The sequence below is a fragment of the Protopterus annectens genome, chromosome 5.part1 (assembly GCF_019279795.1).
Source record: "Protopterus annectens isolate FY-2018-M chromosome 5.part1, PAN1.0, whole genome shotgun sequence".
Classification (NCBI taxonomy): domain Eukaryota; kingdom Metazoa; phylum Chordata; order Ceratodontiformes; family Protopteridae; genus Protopterus; species Protopterus annectens.
In genome coordinates this window covers 308,847,397-308,866,854 of record NC_056736.1, presented here as the reverse complement: position 1 = coordinate 308,866,854, position 19,458 = coordinate 308,847,397, and the positions used below count along the sequence as shown (strand labels likewise).

Here is a 19,458-nt window from a genome sequence, read left to right as displayed (position 1 = left end):
AGGCTGTGGCTCTGTCCTACATTGAAGCAGAGAAAGTGGCAAATGTTTTTCAGCAGAGTAGGTTTCCCAAGAGACATACTGACTTACAGAGGTGACAATTTTATGTCAGACCTGCTGGCTTGTCTGTGGAAGTGTTGTGTGGTGAAGCACCTAAACACTACCCCCACCATCCCCAGACTGATTGTCTTGTGAAAAAGTTAAACTCTACACTAATGACCATGCTACGGGCATTTGCAGACCAGTTTAGGAGACAGTGGGGCAAATATTTGCCCCATCTACTGTTTGCATGCAGAGAGGTACCCCAGGAAACCACAGATTTTTCACCCTTTGAGTTACTGTACGGGCATAGGGTGAGGGCGCCTTTAGATTTGATTCATGATGAGTGGGAGGGTGAGTGTGAATTCCACAAGGAATCTGTTGTGGCATATGTCCTAAACCTCAGGACAAGGCTTCGGGAGCTCATGGGTTTGGCCCAGGAGAACTTTGCAGGACCCCACAACAGAAAAAGGTCTGGTAGGGCAGAAATGCTCGAGCTGGAGAGTCTCTTGTGGGACAGCAGGTTATGGTGCTCATTCTTGTCAGGCAGCTTACAGAGGGACCCTTCAAAGTGATAATGAAGGTCAGTAATGTTAACTACATGGTAAACCTGTTAGGCAGCAGGCAGAGGCACAAATTATACTGTGTTAACATAATGAAGCCTCAGCATGTCAGGGGACATCCTGGCAGACTGTAAAGGAAAGGGATGACCATTAAGCCCAGTAAGTGTCAGATGGGTATGGCAGAGGTCTCTTACCTGAAACGCAGAGTGAGGGAGTGGCAAGATTAGGCCAGATCCTGCTAAGGTGGAAGCTATCCAGCTATGGCCTGCCCATTTTACTGAAAAGCAAGAGAGGACATTACTGGGGACAGCAGGGTACTATAGAAAGTTTGTTCCCAATTATAGTACAATAGCTGCTTCCCTCACAGACCTGACAAGGAAAAACAGACCAGATAAGGTAATGTGGACACCAGCCTGCGAGCAGGCATTCCAAAAGCTTAAAGGCACTTTGGGAGAACACCCTGTATTAGCCAGTCCAGATTATGTCAATACCAACGCAAATAGATTCTCAAGACAGGGTACAGGTTGATGTGTTCCCAGACAGGCCCATTTCTTTCAAGCAACGTTTTTCCATGGTCACTTGAAAAACAAGCTTGAGTCTTCAAAGGGGGATGTGACATTGTGAGATATTGCCAGCAGTACCAGGAGAAGTAATGCAGTGCATGTGTGACGCATGCCAGCAAGGCTGGCTGAAGTTTTGTAAACGGTGTTATCTCATTTAACTGTCAAACTGATTTGTACAGATACGTTTATTAAAAATGTATGGTAAAAGTTGCTTATGTTAAAAATGCTGCCACAGAATATTAACGGAGTTCTGAAGGATAATTGTGCCAGAGTCAGGTGACTAGATGTGCTGAAGGACAGAACTCTGGCTGCTGCAGTTTATTTGTTTTTGTTTTTCTTTGTAATCTGAATTAAATGATCTATGTCAGTTATCACAGTTCAGTTGTTAGTTGTTGTTGAGTCAGTTCAGTAAGTGCGTGGTATCTCATCTTGCCTTGTGGAAGTGAGCATCTCAGCAGTACATCTTGCCTTGTGATTCTAACTGAGTTAACTAGGGACAGCTTCTCTTTAGTTCAGATAGAAAAAGCACAGTGAGAGTATATCCAACTGTGTTATTTTTATATTTCCTGTGACTGAAAACTCTTGTTTATTGTAATTAAATATTAAGTATTCCCCTGTTCTCTATTTTACTACCCATTATTAAATACTTTATACCTTTTCACTGTGGCTCATCTTTTAGAGAATAATTTTAACAGCTTGTGAGTGCTTGTGCTTATTTTGGTGACACTGTGGCCACTCGAATAAGCCTTACTACTTTGGTCACACTCTGCCATTTATATCAGTATTAATTTGGCACAGTATAATCAGTTACCCTTTGTAAGAGCCTTAGAGTATCTGGCTGGTGGCAGCAATCTACCTTGTAGTCTGAAGAAAGTGATACAGTAGGTGAATCTGTCAGCCTTTCCAGGTGTGTGTGCATATGTGTGTGTGTGAAAAATCACACATTCAAGTCTCTGTGTGCGTGTGTGTGTGTGTGTGTGTGTGTGTGTGTGTGTGTGTGTGTGTTAGATACTTGGAATTGGGACACACTGCTCCAAGGTGAGTCTTGTTTGGGATCTGGAGAAACAGAGTCTCCAGTCCCAGGTCTGTAGTAGGTTCCCTGTGTGCTCTTGAAGGAAACTGAGCTTGATGCAGAGAGCTGCATTTGAAATACTGTGTAAACTGTTTTTAGTGACTGTCTGTCTCTGGTGTCAGTGATGAGGATTGAGGTTCTTTGATTACTGGCCCCAGGTAAAGTGCCCCCCCCACACACACACACATCTTACACTAAGGAGAGTACAAAAGCTCAAGAGGAAACATGGGAGGAGGAAGGTCCAGCAGAACCCTCAATAAAGTCATGCAAACCCAGCTCTAGCCCTAGAAACCATATCCAACTTATAATGTTTGATAAAACTCTAAACAGAAGTCCAAGTAGCTGCCTCACAGTTGGATATGTTATCCTATCCTTTGACGAAAGAACCAGAATAAGCCACAGCCCTGGTAGAATGAGCCTTAACAGAAGTAAAAAGGCTTTTCCCATGAAAAAGAGTAACAAAAAAATGGCCTTAGAGATCCAGGAAGAAACAGTTTGCTTAGAAACAGTCAGACATAAAAGCCTAGGATGAAAAGAAACAAAAAGTTTCTCAGATTTATGAATGGCTTAAGTTTTATGCAAATAAAATCCGAGTTGCCTATGCAAATCCACAGTGTGAAGAAGCTTCTCACTAGCAGAATGTGGAGAAGGGAAATAAGTGGGTAAATGAATAGATGATTAAGAGCACAATAAGGTGATTCCTTCTCGAGGTCCTGATCAAGCTTTGCTAGGAACATTCTCCAGGTGTTCCTGGACTCTTCTTCTTCCACCTTTCAAATGTAGGTGGATAACCTTGAGCACTTATCTGAAATGGCTTGGTAACCAGCAGACGAAGGAACGTTCAGACCAATAATCGAAGAAGGCATTCAAACTGGCGGCAAAGAAGTTTTGAGGAAGAAACCTCCATATATTACCTTTATCCCCTATGCCCTGAGCAGGGAACGTGTGTGTGATGTATGATGTACCTAAAACAACCTATGGCTTTAGTACACTGTCCAGACTTTGGGTTACCCTTGGCAGGGGATCCCTAGTGCAAGGACTGTAACAGTGATATGGAAGGACATTTTCAAAATACTGTAAAAGATAATTAAAAATTATTCAAAAAGAATATACAAGCATTACAGGTCAAATGTAAAACTTACAGTAATTTCCGTAATCCCTTAAGACAGAGAAAATAAATGGGCCCTCAGAGATCTTCCAATAATGTCTTCAGAACTGAAGACCTACAGATGGACAGTTAGTGAATCCCACAAGACTGAAACTTGATGTGCAAATAAATACTGGCCTGATGTTAACAGGCATGTCCTACAAATCACTGATGTCCTGCTTTGCATGAGTGGAGACTGCAGAGAAGACAGCAGGGCACTAACAGCTTTCTTAAAACAGTGAAGAATAGAGCTGTGCATGGCAAAATAGATTAGCAAATGGAATGTAGTCACGGACTGCTTAGCAACAGACAGAGCAGATCAGGCACTGCAAGGATGACATTGCAATGTTAAAGAAAGCCAGTCAACAACCCTGGTAAGGGAATATGGACCAAATCTATGGACATCTGAGATTTCAATCATACATCCCAAAATGGAAGGAACCACATTAGTCTATCCTGGAAGATCTCAATGCATGTGCAAGTACTAGAAAGTCAATGGGTAGAATAAGAGTCTTAAGTCTAGAGAAAATCCAGACATGAAATTATAAAGAAATTATGACAGCCACCTCTTGATCCCTTCAAAGGCAGCAAGAAGACCAAACACAAAGGTAGAATGCATACAACAGATACAAACTCTAGCCTCTTTCCTCCAAAGGAGATAGTGGAAAACAGATCAGGGAGGTCAGAAGATATGACAGCAGGGTGCCAAACTACAGTCTGTGTTTCGGATGGACTAAGCCAAAGAACAGTACAAAGCATCTATTCCAGGAAGTCCTCCATGCAACCATCTGCAGTAGTAGTTATAAACCAGATGCAAAAATTACAGTTGTCAAGTAAAATTACCCAACAGTAGATGCTTGAATGATCACTGCTGCAGTAGCCTTTACTATATGGGATATATCCTGTCAAGGACATAACAGCCAGCCACTTTCCAAAGCTTCAGGGCACCTTCTGCACCATCCAAACTGTCAGTCAGTTTCAGCTCAACTGACTAAAAAGACAGGTATGGCACCAAGCCCTTCAGAAATTTCATGCTAACAGAGAGCAGAAAGCTGAGCACTAAAAAGATAATGCTAAGAACAGCAAAAAAAAAAAAATGTTTACACCCTGGCATAAACACACCAAAAAATAAATAAAACAGTGGGAATGAAGGGCAGGAGCAGCTACTGCAGCAGTGATCATTCAAACATCTACTGTTATGGTAAGTTTACTTACACAAGTGTACTATGTTCATTGTAATGATCACTACACTGCAGTAACCTTAGCTATGTGGGTAGACTACCATGGCTTACTACATTTGAGAGGTGAAAGGAGAAGAGTCCAGGAGTCCCTGGAGAATGATCCTAACAAAGCTTAATCTGGACCTTGAGAAGGAATCAAGATTATTGTGCTTTGTAAAGTATGTACTGAGGACCAAGTTGCTGTTTCTAGAATACTTCTAGAATCCAACCCTTTCCAAAAAAGCCATAGATAGAGTGTGCCTTGATCCTGTCTGGAATAATTTTGTTGTGATAAGTAAGCCTTTGACAACCATTTAGAAACAGTCAAGTTTTCACACAGGTTATCCCTTCCTCTTACCTTCACAAGAAATGAACAACTGGTCTAAAGATCTGAAAGATTTAGTTCTGGCACCATAGTCTCTGAGTTTTCTGTGGACATCCAAGGTATGGAGTATCCTTTCTCCCTCATTTTGAGGTTCACAAAAGAAAATGGGGAGGTGGATAGTTTGGCTTAAAGTAAACTTGGATACCACTTTAGGCATAAAATAAGGAGTAGTTATTAAAGAAACCATGTCCCTGTGGAAATGAGATCTGGTTGACTCACTATAAGAACATGCAACTCAGATACCCTTCCTGCAGAGAATAATTAGTAAAACTGTTTTCCATATTAAGAACCTCAAGACATCCCCCCGCCACAAGAAGAATCAGAAAATGAGCTCTCTGCTGAGTCTGAATTAGAAATCTGCGGAATAAAACTCATACCTTTCCCTTCATCTTCCAAGTCCAGATTCAGAATCTTGAATCAAATGACCTCTCTCTCTCTCACCAGTTTATAAGAATGATCAGCAGTCTGAATTAAACCCTGAGCCAGAGCCAGTAAATTACTCATGTCCTAAGAAATTTGAGGAGGAGGAGGAGATTAGATACGTTTAATTTTCCACTTCTTTTGGACAGGAAAGATGAGGCCAGCAGTGTTATTTATGGCAGCTGCAGCTTTCTCAGGGGATGGGCACAACATTCTGACAAAACAGGTAAGCCTTCCCTGTTCCCTCTTCCAGGACTGACAAGAATGGCTCTCTCTTGCCAACTCAGGAGATTCCAACAGTTGCAGAGGGCATGACTAACCTCTAGTCCAGAGGGATCGAGGGTAAAAAATGACTGGTTTGCGGTACAACTACTGACAACAGCAATGTCACCCACTTGTGGCTGAGGCAAACTGCTAGCCGGCAAAGGCTGTTTACTTAACTTTTTTCTTTTATGAGTGAAAGAAGGACCGACCATTGGACTGACAGTTTGTTCCATGGTCAAACTGAAAATGGCTTGAAAACGGTGTCTCTTTCCCAGGAAAAACAAGCAGCAGAAGCAGGTAAAAATTAATGTGCTTAGAAAACATAGTGAAAAGCACTTTAAAACACTTAGCCAGTCCAAAAAAAGTAAAATACAATTTCTCCATACTTTAACCAACTTTTAAACTGACAGGAAAAAAATGATCTTGTTGAAAAGTAAAATATAATCTCATGACAGTCCATTAAAACACAAACTCATGTTTTTAAATAACTTATCTGAATGGGAGTTATTCCCAGCAAAGGAACAGCACAAACTGACCACAGATCCTCAAAAGCCTCGGAGGAGCATATTCTTTGGCTGCATGACAGCTCTGAAGGGCTTGGTGCCAAAACCTCTCTTTTTAGTCATCTCAGCTTGAGTTGTCTGATGGTGTGGGTGCATGTAAGATGAATCTTTGGAAGCTATCTGGCTGTTATATCCTTGGCAGGATATAACCAATATAGCTAAGGCTACTGCAGTAGTGATCAATATGATGAATGTATACAGGTAAATATCATCAGCATAACATTTATCTTCCAACAGAAGCATATATGACACGGAAGAAAAAAAAAGAGCCAAGATCAAGGCTTCCAGAATCCTGCATGTCAGCTGAAAAGCTCACAGAAAAAAAATAACACATATCTACCCTTTGACTCCATCCTGAGAAGTAAAAGGCAGACCACTCAAGAACTGTAAGTATTAGACTACCATGGATGTGAACTTGTTCAGTTAAAATATACTGAAATACAGCATTCATAAGGTCTAGCGCCATGGAACACAACAACTAAAACTTTCTATATTTGTATGATACTATATGCCTTTACACTTTCTCTTCCAGCCTTGAATAAAATTCAAGCACTAGAATTAACGCATTCATTCATTTACTCTCCAATTACATGTTTAATCCAACACAGGGTCTCTGGGGCGCTGATGCCTCTCTCTCTACAATTAACTGGCACAAAGCATAGAAGCTCATCCTGAATGGAGTGCCAACACTTCACAGGATGCATGCCCCCCACATACATGCATACACACATTTTCTCACAATCACATGGCATGTAAACCTACAAGCAATTTGGAGGATCTCCAATTCACCTGCAGCTCCTCTTTGAGATGTGGGAGGAAACCAGCTTAAAAAAGGATGAAGTACCTGGCAAAAACTCATATAGCACAGAGAGGACATTCAGCCTTCATAAAGAAGGCACTCAACTTACTGTAGAGTTAAATACGAACAGATGATGCACACATGACATTTTCAGAGATGCATGAATAAACAATGATTAATCTGCATAATATTGTAGGCAGGAGAAGAAATAAGAAGTTATGTACCTACCATAATGTTCCATGTTAGTTGTCTTCATCTCGCCTTCTTTCTTACTGTTTGGGATCGGAGCCGATCCTCAGCTCCGACTCGGCCATCTTCAATAGCTCAAGAGCTGTTTACTGGCTCGAGGCTACCCCTTATCCCATGATGCCTAGCGATAGCTACCCAGATCTCGTTTGAAATAGCTAATCCAGACATAAACAGAAAGAAACCAGTTATCAAAAAAACTGGTTGTTTCATGCATTCCAATATCTAGAATAGGTTAGGAAGACCTGGCCAGAAGAATAACAATAAAAGAATACTCAGCCAGTGAAAAAAGGAACTCCTCTCAATCCACTAGGACGGGGGACGGAGGGAGGGACGCAAGAAAGAAGGCGAGATGAAGACAACTAACATGGAACGTTATGATAGGTACATAACTTCTTAATGTTAAGTTGTCTATCTCGCCTTCATTCTTGCTGTTTGGACAGCGTCCCTAGCACCTAACACCCTGGGTGGCTCAGTGGAACAGACTCTTCAGAACAGTGGAACCAAAGTCAGCTCTGCTCCAGGAGACCATATCCACCTTGTAATGAGAAATAAAGGTATGAGGGTTTGCCCACGTGGCAGCTGCACAGATAGAATCCATGGGCAACCTAGACTGAAAGGCTACGGAGGTGGCTAACGCCCTAGTAGAATGACCTTTTGGTTTAATTGGTAACTCTTTGTTCCTTAACTGGTAAATAAAAGTAATAGTGTGGAACAACCATCTGGATAAGGTCACCTTGGAAACTGGGAGACCTTGTTTGTTTAAGGCATAAGAAAGGAATAATTGGTCTGACTTTCTTATTTCTTTAGTTCTGTGCAGGTAAAAACGCAATTGTCTATTAACGTCCAATTGGTGAAGTTTGTACTCTGCCTTGTTGCTATGATTTGGGAAGAACACAGGGAGCTCTATAGATTGGTTTAAATTATTTTCTGAGCAGACTTTAGGAAGAAATGAAGGATTAGTCCTCAGAGCAACTCTGTCCTTGTGAAACATCAGGTAGAGGACGAACACATAGTGCTTGAAGTTCTGAGACACGCCTAGCTGAAGTGATAGCTACCAGAGTGTCTTCCAAAATAGAAACTTGATGGAGCAGGATGCTGCTGGTTCAAAAGGAAGCAGAGTTAAGGAAGTAGAGGTAGCCTCGAGCCAGTAAACAGCTCTCGAGCTATTGAAGATGGCTGAGTTGAGCCGAGGATCGGCTCCGATCCCAAACAGCAAGAATGAAGGCGAGATAGACAACTTAACATCAAAGGTTATATAAAACACTTTCACTCTACCAAAATACGACTATATAAACTACATGCACATGCATTAGAATCACGATGTAAGATTATGCACTCCATCTAAAGTTCACTAAGAATTGTTTACTAGATGTTTGCTAGGATTATGCCACCCAACAATTATGCCATTACACTGTCTGTCTATATTTAAAAAATAACTGGTGTTTGCAAATACTTCCTTTGATAGAGATTTAAGAAAGCACACATTTGCCTTCCTTATTTACTCCTAAGTGAGAATCAATCTATTTTTGAAAAAGAAGATTAACTAAAATAAATCTGTTTAAAATGCTTGACTTTTTCCCTTGAAGCATTAAACTAATTTGTTGATGCTTTGATGATGTACAATAAGTGGCTTTCAATAATTTTTTAAATTGCTATTCTGCAGTATAAGATGTATTTTTTACTCGTCCAATCAAAACTGCTTTGGTTCCTTTTTATGTACTTACAAGCAGTCATTAATCATATTAACAAAAAAAGGAGTCATATTTCAGGCATACCTTAAATGTTGGTGACAGATAATTCTTTAAAAACCAGAATTTCACTGGAGTTTTGGTGTTCCTCAGAACCGACAGCATCATTATTCTAGAACAAAAAGAAAAACAAAATTCATATATGTTTCTTTAGGGTGAGCAGTGTGCCCTATCCCTTAATTCATACTACAGCAAACTTGGACAGGAAGCACTGCTAATCCAACAAGAGTACAGAAGGGTTACTTTAAACTCAAATTCCAAAGCCATTTAAAAATAGTAAAAATAATACTAAAATTTTATAAAACGTTCAAGCTTTTGTATTAAAACATACAATAGAAACTCTGGCTCCTTGGCAAGAATTCATCAGTATTAGAGAACATACAAAGAAAAAAATATTAGTAATTAACTAATGCCAACAAAATGCAGCAATCAATTAATTCCAATTAATACTGCGGTGGTGGTGATGCGGTAGCATCGTCGCCTCATAGCAAGACGTTGTACCGTTCGATTCTCAGCTAGAGCATCTTCTGTGTGGAGGCATACGTAAATGGGGCGTGCCTTCGTTGAAGGTTGTGCATCAGGGCTGGTAACCCGGTACATAAAAATCCACTACCAATCATTAGCGGACCGGAGTTCCGCTGTGGCGACCCCTAACCGGGAAAAGCTGAAAGATACAAACACAAACAAATTCACAAGAGACTAGAATATTAATTATTCCAATTAGTTTCAGTAGTCAGTCCAAAAGGGATCAAAAGTACCATATTTTGGGATGTAAATGTTCTCTTTGTAAAGCAATAATCCTTTGAAATGTCAAGTCTAGCCCTTATTCCCATTTTCAGCTGTTCTAATATGGTTATCCCTAAGGCTGCCAACAAGCTACCACCACATTTCTTCAAAAAAAACATGCAGTCACAGGATTTCCCTCAATCACATTTGACCACTAACTCATATACAGAACAAAGTACCCAAGATGAGAGAAAAAATCATGCCATGATACAAATGTGACAGAATACTAAGCTGAGAAAAAGAAAACACCAACCAACCCTCAATCACAGAGTATAAGATTTAGCACTACAGTGTGAAAAGTGACAAGCAGTCTACAGTATATGAAGTGCAAAATACAATGTTTAATTAAAATGTACATTGCGGGGAAAAATGCCACTATGCAAACTTTGTTTAACCCATCATTTGTGTGTTTTTGGCATATTTAGCAAGCAAGCTCAGACAGCATCTATGATCAGAACAGCAAAATTAATGGTCACTTTGAAGAGCAATTTAACATCCATGGTTGCCCTGGACATCTTGCCTGTACCTGTAATAAGAACAGCAACATTACTAGGCACTTTTAGGTTTCTGGACACTGTAAGTCTTCCCGCTGTACCCCCACACTCCCAGTAATATTTTGTGGTCTTTCCATTTCTCCAAAGAGAATTGTGTGTGTGTGTGTGTGTGTGTGTGTGTGTGTGGTTAGAAACATCTAACAGTGGTTTGAGGAGGCACAAAAGTACAAGCAGGCTAATGCACAGACAGACGAACAAGGCAGAGATACAAACACACACTGCAAGAACATCAAAACTCTGCCCAGATATCTATTTCAGGTCTAACCCTTTTTCTGCTAAGAACACAGAATAGGGCTGCTGAATAGTATAAAACAGTGATGATCCTGTTAAGTTCACAGCATGTATGCCCTAACAAGATATTGGCCTTTGATACAATCACCCAGGCTGCCATCACCACCACCACCACGCAAACTAAGAAAAACCTCCAAGCAGAGTAATATGCACTGTCTATCAAGAGGTGTCTAAAGGGAATCAGCAATACATTTTAAGTTCATAGCAAATCAGCTAAGCAGCGAAGAAAACCTCCACAGATGTTCTACAACTGGAATGGCATTCCTTCCTCCCTAAATCTGGTTAGCTTTCTCTGAAGTTTCAGCATTAAGTGCCATAAAGATGTAAATCCAAAGGGAAGACGATGACGGAGGAAGTAGAACGGATGCACAGAAACTAGGGTTTTGAAAGCAGGCCCTTAAGGAGAATAGTAATAATTATAAAGAATATTATATTTATAAATTGGTAGACAGTATTATGAAGACTAAATGAGAGAGTGGAGATATTGCCAATAAGAATACATACAACAAGGAGTACAGAAAACAGGCAAGATATGGCAGAAAGTAACAGGAGAAAATAAGAACCATACTATTGGGATCAAATGCATTTGAAGGGAAAAGTGATGTAATGACACAAAGCCAAGCAGGCGTCTGATGCAGATCAGACACTGCCTTCTGTATCAGTGAACACTGGTAAAATGTAGATAAAGAAAGAGAGAGGGTTACTAAATGAAAGGCCGGCTTTGGCAAGGTTTTTAGTGAAACTAAGAATAGCAGATGTTATCATGAAAAGGATAGCTAGTAAGGCATACAGAAAATGCAAGATTACAAGAAGCAATCAGAGAAGATTAGAAAAGACTGGGAAGGAATATTGCAAAGACAAATTGCAAAAGAACAATGAGAGAAAAATTTGTAAAGGGTCCCGGCATACTATGAAGTCCAGAAGGTTTAGGTTATTTGCATGGAAATTTCAACAAAGGTACTTTTATACACCAAGTAGACTTAAGATCTTCTCAGCAATGGTGACATGAAGGGAAGGAGAAAGGAAGTTACCACCTTTGTGAAGTGGGATAATGGAGACTTTCAGATGATGTGATTGGGATGATCCTTCTTGGTAATTAGTATTAGTATGGATATGGTAGGGGGCAAGCAGTTACAATTGGAAACATTTTCAGGGAATGTCTGGAGTTAATCAGGTTTAATCTCTCAGTAAAACTGTTTTAGGACCATATTGTATTAATAAAGGTGATGATGCTAATGAGCTGGAGTTTAGATTAACTAAGGCCTCATTAAGTTTAATGTCATTAGGGGACAAAAAGTAAAACCATGAAAATGGAAAACAAAAATTAAACCAACAGTAAATGCAGTCAATATAGTAAAGGAAATATAATCCTTAAAGATATGACAATTACATGATACAAGAAGTAAAGTTTATAAAAAATAAATGATGCATCTGGGAACACTATATGCAAAATAATGCTAAACAGATGATTAAAAAAAGTTGGTCAGCTGGAAATGAAAACAATATGAGTATGTTACAATGAAAGTAAGTAAAGCACACAATTATGGTGGAGCTTGTATATATAATGTACGCTTATGACAATGGAACATATTAGTGAGATTTTTCTCTTGTTATAGTAATCAATGTATGTGATGTGAAATATAGCAAAATCAAAAATGCAATGAATAAAGTCAGAAAAAAAACTGTTAAGGGCCATCCCTTTCTTACTGCATAAAATGTCAAATGTCAAAGTAAGAAAATGCTCCTAGTCCCTCAGACCACCAAATCACCACCTACACACCAACTGAGCATGTTTTGGCAGACCAAGTAATAAAAAATGAAAATATGGAATTGACATAGTACAAGAATATACAAATATATACTTGTCTAATTTACAGAGTTTTCTAATAGGAGCAGATGGATGGATGAGCTGTCCAAGCACAGGAGGATGTCAGAAGGGTAATTAGGATCTAATAAGGGTCATTCACACAACTAGCAAACAAGGAACATAACCTCTTAAATCTGATGTCAGGGACCCCTCTCTTTAGGTCTACAATTGGGAAAGAGTCCAAATTCAGCAGTTCAATGAAGGCAGGAGGCAGAAGACAGCCAAAAGACAAAGACTCAAGAGTGACTGTTTCTAAACACTGAAATACAAAAGTAGTCCTAACTAAAAAGCAATAAAACTTGGAGAAAATGTGAGCAATAACCACACTGCTGAAGCACAGATGTCAGCAATAGGGACATTTATAAAAAAGTACTGGAAGTGGCCATACCACAGGTAATTTGCCATCTGTTATTAAAAGTTAATGTAGCTAGCAATCTGGCTCCCCATTGAAATGCCAGCACTTGAAATGCCAAGTACCAACAAAAACAGCAAAATGCCAAGTACCAAGCCAAATAAAAGTCCCACTGAAAACCCAGGAAAAGAGCAAATGCAGGGACACAAGCCTCCCCAGACGTATATACACCAACTTTGAGATTGCCATACCTCGGAGAAAAAGGAATGTCCTGAAAAATGGCCATCTTGGACTTAGTATACACTCTTTCGGTCATTCAGTCTCCGTGTTTCAGGATTCACTCTAGCGTGTCCCAACATTTCAATTGTTACCTAGCAATCCCCTTGAAAAGGGTTGCTTGGCAACCTCTAGACCACCTTCTTTGAAGCAAAGAAAGCAAAAACTGTTCTGCAACTCATTCATATGCATCAAGTAAAACCTGAGCAATAGGTACACACACAGCGTGTAAAGGGCCCTTTCCTTCCTAGGCCTGTCCCAGTAAAGACATAGGGTGATTTAATGAACTGGTTTAAGGATAATTCAGACATTTTCAAGATGAAATGTGCCCTTCATTGCACTCTACCCTGTGAAAGATCAGATAAGGTTTCATAAAAAGAAGAGCCTGAAGATGTGACAATGTGAGCAGATGTGATGGCCACCAAGAGAAGCATCTTGTATGGGATAACATTTCAAAGTTACGAAACCATCACATTTGAAGATTGATAAACAAGACAGTCAATCAAGAAATTTAGATCCCATAAAGGCAAAGCTTTCTTCAAAGGAAGATGGGGCTGAAGAAGGCCTTCAAGGATCTGTGTGACCTACCAGTGCAGGACCACATCCTGCTCTTCACAAGGTAATAATGGGGGGAATTAGCTAAAACATGCACTATGAAAGTGCGATAACTGAGTAACAAATCATACAGGCATCTAAGATGGTCAGAACAACCAGCATACTGAGTAAATGGAGGCAATACAGAACACCACCTTGCCTAAAATTAGAATTGTCTAACTTGACAGACTGCACCTGCTGCGTGGAAATGTCTAATGGCTTCATTCTTCTCTGACAGCCCAATGGAAAGTCCAGGGAAAGTACAGAAATTAAAACAGAAGAAATGTCCTAAGATACAGCCAAATGTCTTGCCATTAGTGAGATACTTCATTTTTTTTTTTATGATAAAGTTCTTTGTATTGCAAGGGACACTACAGTCTGAAAACAGACCCTTCCCTACAATTAGGAGTCCATGAGGATCGGTATTGGTCATTCTTTGAATTTTGTGATTGGGCAAGAAATAGAAGGAATGATGAGAAAGCATAGAGGAATTTCTCCTTACAGTACAGGGAGAATGTGCCTAATGCCAGCTTCCTTATTCCTTGTTACAAGAGACAAAAAAGGGGGAGCGACCACATTTACCTGAGTAGCACAGGTCAGTCTTTGGAATGCCTCTCTCTAGGAATACTCTTTCCAGGCAAGATCACTGAAACTTTCATTCAAAGAAAGGATATAAGGACTGGTTCAAGAAGACCACCTGAAAAATCACTTCCCTCAGATGTACACTGTCGAGAGTATAGTGACTCTGCCTATTGCCCACTGCCAAACGCTTATAATTTTTCTGCAGGCGGGGTATATTACATGCTTCTTTGTCTGTTTAGAAATTACACAATAAACTGCTTGCTAGACTGAATCAAGACAGGCAGTGGATTCAGTTTTCTCTTCAGATGCATTCATGCCTAGGAGGACAGTGCATGGTTCAAAAAGACTAACCTGCAGCCTCATTTATACATGGAACCATGGAGGAGAGATGAAGAGCTTCCCACCCTGTCAATGAAGCATCCTTCATCAGGAACTATGAAAAACTATGAAAGGTTTAGATGTAGGAAGGGAAAATCTACCCAAGCTTGTAAGAGATTTTCTATCACTACAAGTATCAGCAACAAGGTATGGAAGACAGGAAGACCTCCAGGTGCATGGTAACGCTACAACCACTGACATCTCAAAGTCTACTGAAAACACCTGCAGCTGCAGGCACAGAAAATGCACCAGGATGATTCTGGCTATTATTAAACCCAGGGAAAGCAGAAGAGACAACACTTGTACCATTTTTATTCTCTTCCCATTACCAAGGAAATTACATCTTGAGCCGTCTCTGCGGGCATGAATAATCAGAACCTGAGTGTCTAGCACCAAGCTAATGAAGGCAATATTCTGAGAAAGAATCAGACAAAATTTAATGAAATGTATGATGATCCCCCCCAAACAGATTGCAACCATGACAGCATTTACATCAGAGAAACTATCAGGAAGTGCTTTGATGGGGCCACCAAAACTCAGGGGAGCACATATGGTTTTCCTCCTCTTGCAAGGGTTAGAGTATAATGTTTTGGTAAACACTACGAAAACAGAAGAAATACCAAATAGCAGGACTCTGTATTTAAAGTGGCATATGTCAAACTAAATCAAAGGACCTCTTGTGTGTGTACAAACACAAATGTATTACATGGCTTTCATCATGTCCAGCAACCCCATCAATGCACCTTGTAGCAAGAAGGGAATATCCCCCCCTACAGAATCACATCCAGAAGTCAGTGCACTTGGTGTCCTTGGTGAAGACATAAAACTCCAACACAGAACATTATTTCCTACCCTTCAGAACCAAAAAGAAGTGGAAGTAAAAGAGTCTGGTCTCTTTCCAAACAGGTGAACTGACATTTGGTTAGCATTCTACACTAACCATACCAGTGACTATATGAAATGAAATGCCAAGATACTGATCAAACTTTAACAGAACAGAGTTTTTATACATAGACTTTCTCAACTAAGAAAAGTAAAGTTGTGCAAAATCTTACCATAACAAAAAATGTCCTTCTCTTCACTGTTGTAGTATTTTTTACATAAGGGATCTCTTGCCAAGGACAGCCCAAAGTCTGGCCAGTATACCAAAGCCTTTAGGTCTTATAGGCACTGCACATCACATATGTGATCCCTGCATAGAGCATAGGGTATAAAGATGACGTACTGAAGCAAACATTCTCCAAAGGGACAAAAGGGAACATGCACATCCAACAGGAATAGAGAGTCAAAAAGAAAAACTATAAGGATCCTTTGTCCAGGAGGGCAACAGAAATACAGGTTAAGAGCTAGAATAGAGGGGGAAGAAGAGAGGGATCAAATACAGCAACAGTGAAGAGAAGGGAATCGTTATAGTAAAATTTTACACAACTGTACTATGTCCTTCCATATCACTGTTGCAGTATTCTTTACATAAGGGAGTGTACAGGAGCTAAGAAGAAGCCTGGGGGGAGGAAGGCACAGAAGACCCCTCTACAAACCCATAAAGGATAGACCTGGCAAAACCTGCCCTGAAAGTAAAAACAGAAGACCAAGTAGCAGCATCAATGATGGGGCTGGTATCCAAACCCTTGAAAAAGGCACTAGAAGAGGCAACCACCAAGTAGAATCTGCAATTACAGATGAAGAAAGGCATTTGCCATGAAAATAACAAAAAGAAATGGCCTTAGAAATCTAGAAGGAGATTATTTGCTTAGATACAGTCAAACCCAAAGGAACCAAAAACATTCTGAAGTAAAACCCATTTCCCTCCTGTCTCACTGAAATGGGCTAAATGGTGCCCTGATCCAAAAAGGATTCCAGAATCCCTGGAAAATGGGGAAGCTATTCCTGAGGAGGTTGATGAATGCCTGAAAAGGGGGAAAAGGAATTTCCAAACTATGCAATATCCTTGACAGATAACAAAGAGCACCCAAGAGTTGGAAGTGATCCAATACCAATTTGGAAGAGAGAAAGAGACAAGGGGACCTGGCCAAGGGGAACAGGATTGTCCTAAAAAGAAGGCTTCTGGAATGAAAGAGCCTGAAAAGACTTAGCAGGATGAACATGCCTAGAACTTTTCTTACCTTTAAAAGGAAGGTGAGTCTGTCTATGAACACAGGCAGAATTAGAATGATAATTCTTCTAGAATTTGGGGATATGGTAGACAAAACCATGTTTTTTTGTTCCTGCAAGGCCTTACCCGTACCCTGGAGGGACTTAAATAAGTCAGCAGTAGCTGTCCCAAAAAGAATTTTGCTATCCAGAGGGGCATCCAAAAGCTTGGCCTTAACATCATCAGATAAGGCCTGAAGATGTTAACCAAGAATAACTCCTCATTCCTAAACCAAAGACAGAAGCCCTGGAAGAGGCTTCAGCTGCATCGTAGCTGCATTTTATCTATAGATGGGTAAACTGAGAACTGGACTCCAGCAGGAAGGAGAAGAAGCTTTCCTGTTAGGAAGGTCAGACACCACCTTAGACACCTGGACAAGGATGGTCAAAGCATACCAGGTCATATGCATCAGGTAATTAACTTAATAGGCCTAAAAGAAAAGGTAGCAGCAGTATAAACTTTGTTGCCCAGCCTCTCCATGGCTCGACTATCCTTATCAGAAGGAAGTAGCTTATTAGATGGCAACAGTTTAGAAGGTTTAAAAGAAGAAAAGAAGGATCAGCAGGAGTTCACTTTTACAAAAACTTGCAGTCCTCAGGCACTTTGTAGAACCTGTTAGGCTTACTGGGTGTTGCAGGCTGAGAGTCAGAAGCTACAGAGGGCCTGGAAAAGGTGTCTAAAACATCCAAAACAGGAGGGAGAGCTGATGGTTTGGGAGACTCCATACACACCTGGTAACAGTCCCACTTAAAGTAATCCATTGCAGGCAAGTGTCCCCAAAGGGCAACTCTTCCAAGGGGGAGTCTGGACTCAAAGAATTCTCTTCCTCCAAACCACAGTCCAGAGGGGAAGGAATTTGGGAAGAATAAGCAAAGGATTCTTCACCAGAATCCGATTCCTCATCCAAGGAATCCAATTCCTTAGGCTTCATAAAAGGGGTGGAAGACCAGGGAGTCAGCGACAGACAGCCCTTGAGGAAGCTTCAGGGCCATTAAACAGACCTCGAGTAAAATCTTGCCAGTCACACTAGAAATCTCCATTGAACATGTGGTAGAAATAGACAAATGTATGTTTTGTAAAGCCAAATTGGAAACAGTCGCACACCTCATTGCTGGTTGTGACATACTAACGGCAGAAGGACTGTATACTGAAAAGCATAATAATGTGGCAAGATTGCTGCACTGGGAAATGTGCAAACATTATGTTATTAAAATGGCTGAAAAAACACTGGAAACATGAGCCACAAAGCATCACAGAAAATTATGAAGTTTACATCACATGGGATCATCCATAGCAACAGTTCAAAAGATAGATGCTAGAAAACTGAATATAGTGGCCCATGAAAAGAAGACAAAAGTAGCAGTGATCACTGAAATTGCCACACCAGTGACTACAATGTCTTGCATACAGAGAGACACAAAGTCATAAAATACCAGGATTTGCAGGCAGAAACGAGAGCAATGTGGAAGAAAGATACCCAGACAGCCCCATAGTTGTAGGAGTAATGGGTCTTAAAAAAAAAATCTACAATCGTATTTAGATATGTTACCAATATATGTAACTCCATACGAATGGCAGACAGAGTCATTACTGGGCACACTGCGGGAAGAGCACTTCTAGCTGACATCAAAGATTGAAGCAATACTAATTTCATGAACTTTAATCATATTTTGAATTAGGAATGGGGTCCATTCCTGTTATGTTATTAGAAACCAAAACATTTGGAGAAATTAAAAAAGGGGGATCTTTAACAAAAAGGGAAACAAGCTTAGTTTTCTGCTTCTATTTCTGTAGGACGTCCAACCTAAAAACCCTCAGAGGTTCAGAATCTTGATGAAATTCAATAATGGTAGTATGTATTTCTTTCCTTATCCCCACCCTTGGATATTATTAGCTGAGGGTCACCCTCAACATCAGGTGCAGACACTGGAAAAGTCTCCAAGGCAGTGCGAGAACTCAGATTGATGCCAGCCTCCGATGGGGTTGTGGCAAAGCAAGCATCAGTCAGTCTTCAGAGCTTTCACACTAAGCCTCTAGAGAGATGTTCAGGGGAACATGGAAAGCAACCAGATTAGACCTAATCTTTCTGGCCTTATTCTTGACAGATGGCTGGCCCTCAGGACGAGAGGATTCTGCAATAGCACCATGAGCTGATAGCTTATGTTGTTTTTGAAGGTACATGGACAAGGAGGCTAAACTACATAAGGGTCATAGGCAGAAATGCTTGGCAGATAGGACACTGTGTATAGTTGTAAGCAACACCCAAACAAAAAGATACTGGTTGTGACAGTCTTTATGTTGAATCTTCCTCCTGCACTGACATTTTCCCTTCCTAGATGACAAGAACACAAATACCAGACAAAACAGAAAAAAGGAAAGAACCCCCTATGGGGCACTTATATGAAAGCGACTTGGTAACCAGCATAGCAGAAGGACATTCAGAATGATGCTCGATAATGGCTTTAGATGGGTGGCAAAAAAATTTGAAGCATTTGTATCCATACGACACCTTTATGCCATACTCTGTATGTGGGGGGTGCACACCTGTGATGTTCAGTGCTGATAAGACCTAAAGGCTGGCAAGACAGTGGGTTATC

At 40.4% G+C, this 19,458-nt stretch overlaps 1 protein-coding gene across 2 annotated transcripts in view; it reads right to left on the bottom strand.

The window, feature by feature from the left end:
• The window catches only part of UGGT2 (UDP-glucose glycoprotein glucosyltransferase 2), a 4,352,373-nt gene that overhangs the window by 908,907 nt on the left and 3,424,008 nt on the right, over nucleotides 1-19,458 (bottom strand). For both annotated transcript variants that reach the window (XM_044072987.1, XM_044072988.1), the window contains one exon: nucleotides 9,057-9,141. In XM_044072987.1, coding sequence (XP_043928922.1) covers nucleotides 9,057-9,141 — 85 coding nt within the window. The remainder of the gene's footprint in view (nucleotides 1-9,056; nucleotides 9,142-19,458) is intronic.